Source organism: Ceratosolen solmsi, unplaced genomic scaffold (assembly GCF_000503995.2).
Source record: "Ceratosolen solmsi marchali unplaced genomic scaffold, CerSol_1.0 scaffold10, whole genome shotgun sequence".
Classification (NCBI taxonomy): domain Eukaryota; kingdom Metazoa; phylum Arthropoda; class Insecta; order Hymenoptera; family Agaonidae; genus Ceratosolen; species Ceratosolen solmsi.
In genome coordinates, this window is record NW_011948412.1 from 20171296 (window position 1) to 20174408 (window position 3113).

The 3113-nt window shown below is 41.5% G+C and overlaps 1 protein-coding gene across 1 annotated transcript; it reads left to right on the plus strand.

Moving 5' to 3' along the window:
* Positions 1 to 582: 582 nt before the first annotated feature.
* Positions 583 to 2310, plus strand: LOC105365850 (uncharacterized). The gene is made up of 4 exons (XM_011504111.1): positions 583 to 1238; positions 1295 to 1437; positions 1502 to 1949; positions 2103 to 2310. The coding sequence occupies exons 1-4, from the start codon at positions 583 to 585 to the stop codon at positions 2308 to 2310; spliced, it is 1455 nt and encodes a 484-aa protein (XP_011502413.1).
* Positions 2311 to 3113: the final 803 nt, after the last annotated feature.

Below are 3113 nucleotides of genomic sequence, written 5' to 3' on the forward strand. Positions count from 1 at the left end.
TCATGTCTCCTGGCATGACGAGGAAGAAAGAATAAACGAACTCCTACTAATATTCTGGGTCCTGGAAGAAGTGCATTCAGGCGACAACATTAAACGTACACCAGAAGAAGAACAATGTGAGGAGTATTTCAAGACTACTTATTCAAGAGATATAATAGGGAGATACATAGTGCGAATTCCGCTTACATCTCCCAGTGACAAACTTGGTTCTACATACAACACTGCACGACGGTTCTTACAAAGTATACCTAACAAATTCGTGAAATCAGAAGAATATCGAATCGAATATCACCAGTTCATGATAGAATACAAGGATCTTGACCACATGAGATTGGCTCCTAAAATTCCCAGTCATTAAGCGCAGTATTATCTGCCACACCACGGTGTCCTCAAACCAGATAACACTACAACCAAATTAAGAGTAGTATTCAATGGTTCCTGCAAGTCTACGTCAGGACTTTCTCTCAATGACATTAATGTATTCTTTCAATGCATACTCGATCTAACCTAAATCCAGACTTTTCAAACGTCTTAATTTGGATCAGAAGACAACGCTACCTGTTTGCCACCGACATCACGAAAATGTACAGACAAATTAAAGTACACGAAGATGACTGGGACCTACAGAGAATTCTATGGGTTAATGAAAACAATGAAGAAGTCTCTTATCAATTGACAACTGTTACTTATGGAATACGAGCTGCACCCTTCCTAGCAGTGAGAACACTACTGCAATTTGTGGAAGACGAAGGAGCAAAGTACCCTCTAGCAGTGCCTTCCATAATTCACGGAATATACGTTGACGACATATTCGGAAGTGCGGACACTCCTGGACAGCTAGTAAAGGTTGCACTCCAGTTACGAGACCTCTGCATGTCGGGCGGTTTTCCACTTGCAAAATGGTATGCTACACACAAGGACGTCACCACTGCAGTCAATGCCAGCCACATTCAACCACAAGCAGTTACTTTCGACAATCGCACAACAAAAATTCTTGGGCTTAATTGGTCACCTCAACAAGATATATTTTCATTCACCACCATATGGACATCAAGACAAGATAGTAAATTTATGAAGCGCCTCATCCTATCTGAGGTTGCAAAAGTATTTGATCCACTGGGTTTTGTATCGTCAGTTGTAATCAAGGCAAAGATATTCATGCAGGAGCTCTGGCTGCACAAACTACACTGGGACGAAGCCTTACCTGCACAACTATCATCCCAATTGATGACCATTAGGTCAGATCTTACAGCATTCTCAAACATAACAATCCCACGTTGGCTTAAAGTTACAGGCTCCTCTCGACAAAAATTGCATGGGTTTTCGGACGTATATCAACGGGCAATCTCAGCCGTCATATACATCTCTGTGCAAGATTCACATGGGACCACAACCACCCTGGTATGCTCAAAGACGAAGGTGGCCCCATTGAAGAAGGTCATAATACCACGACTAGAACTCGCAGTAGCACTATTACTCTCAAAATTAACTCGCTACGTAGTTGCCACCTTACGAATGAACATTGATGCATTCCACCTATGGACTGATTCCCGAGTGACACTGGCATGGATGCAATCTCACCCATCCAAGTGGAAGGAATTCGTAATCAACAGAGTGTCATCGATTCAAGATCTTACACCCAATGCCCAGTGGAGATTCGTTCCTGGAATATCAAATCCAGCAGATTGTGCATCAAGAGGCATCACGTCATTCCATCTTCAAGAACACCCTCTTTGGTGGAATGGACCACAATGGATTTCAAATACTAAGAATTGGCCACGCCAGCCAACTCCGGATGACACTCAGTGCCAACAGGAGGCAAGACCCTGCACAACATTCACCGCAACTACCTTCAAGCCACAACATGCATTGAAGTTCCATACAGTCACTTCCATACAGGAGGTTCGTCGCTCGGTGAGGAATTCCCAAAACAATATACTCAGATTGCGGTACCACCTTTGTTGGGGCAGACGCCCCCTTAAAGAAGCAATTCGTATAAGGTACCCAAGAACAAAAACAAATCAGAAGATACAACCGCACTCACCCCTGGACATTTTCTAACAGGAGGCCCGCTCACTGTAATTCCTGAACCGTCATTAAAGGAAGTACACATGTCAAGACTGTCACGCTGGCAATTCATTCAACAACGCGTACAACAGTTCTGGTCTCTCTGGTCGACTCACTATATGCAACGACAGCAATCCATCTCAAAATGGCACCACCCACAGAATGACATCAAAGAAGGTTCTATTGTGCTCATTACCGATGAACGACTACCTCCTAGTATATGGCCACTCGCTCGAGTACTAAAAATATATCCTGGTGGAGACGGACTGACCAGAGTCGTAACCCTAAAAACGGTGTCTGCTACAATATCAAGACCGATCCATAAACTTGTAGTGCTACTGTTCGATTTTAAAGGGTTAGCTTATGGCTCGTACTACTAATTCAATAGTTCAGTGGATTAGTCTCTCGGCAGGATAATTTTAAAGGAAATCAATAACAGACAAGGCTGAAAAATATAATATATTTATTAAAAACAAGGTTAATGATTGTAAAACAATTATTATAATATTGCACTGTTGTGTAGAAATAAATAATTCTGTTGGATTATTCAAATGATGTGTTCTTCTAATTCTTATGCTATGAAGGCTTCTATGGATATTACTGTGTTGCTTTGAGGTTATGCTGATGTTGTCAATGTCAGCTGATGTCGTCAGTCAATCATACTTGTGAGGCAGCATGAGAAGATGGTAGTTGAATCAAGTATGCTTGATTAATGAATAGCTATACTTGCTGTGGTGTCAGATCTTAAATTGAATTTATTATGTAATCAATTGTGTCATTAATTATGTAAAGGGACAGCAGCAGAATCTAGTCACAGGTAAAAACACTTAAATGTAAGATTTCTAATTCGTGAAGGATTTAATAATCTGTATTTATAGAGTCTATTAGTCGATCTGTGTTGTTCTTGTGTAACCAATGTGTGTGAACCACAGTGACTCTTGAGTCAGCTGTTCCGGGGCCTGTACCATGTCGAGCGGTTAGTTCGAGAGAGCGTAAGTGTGCCCTGTTTACAATAGCGCGAGATGTGACTTGTCTATTTATTAATA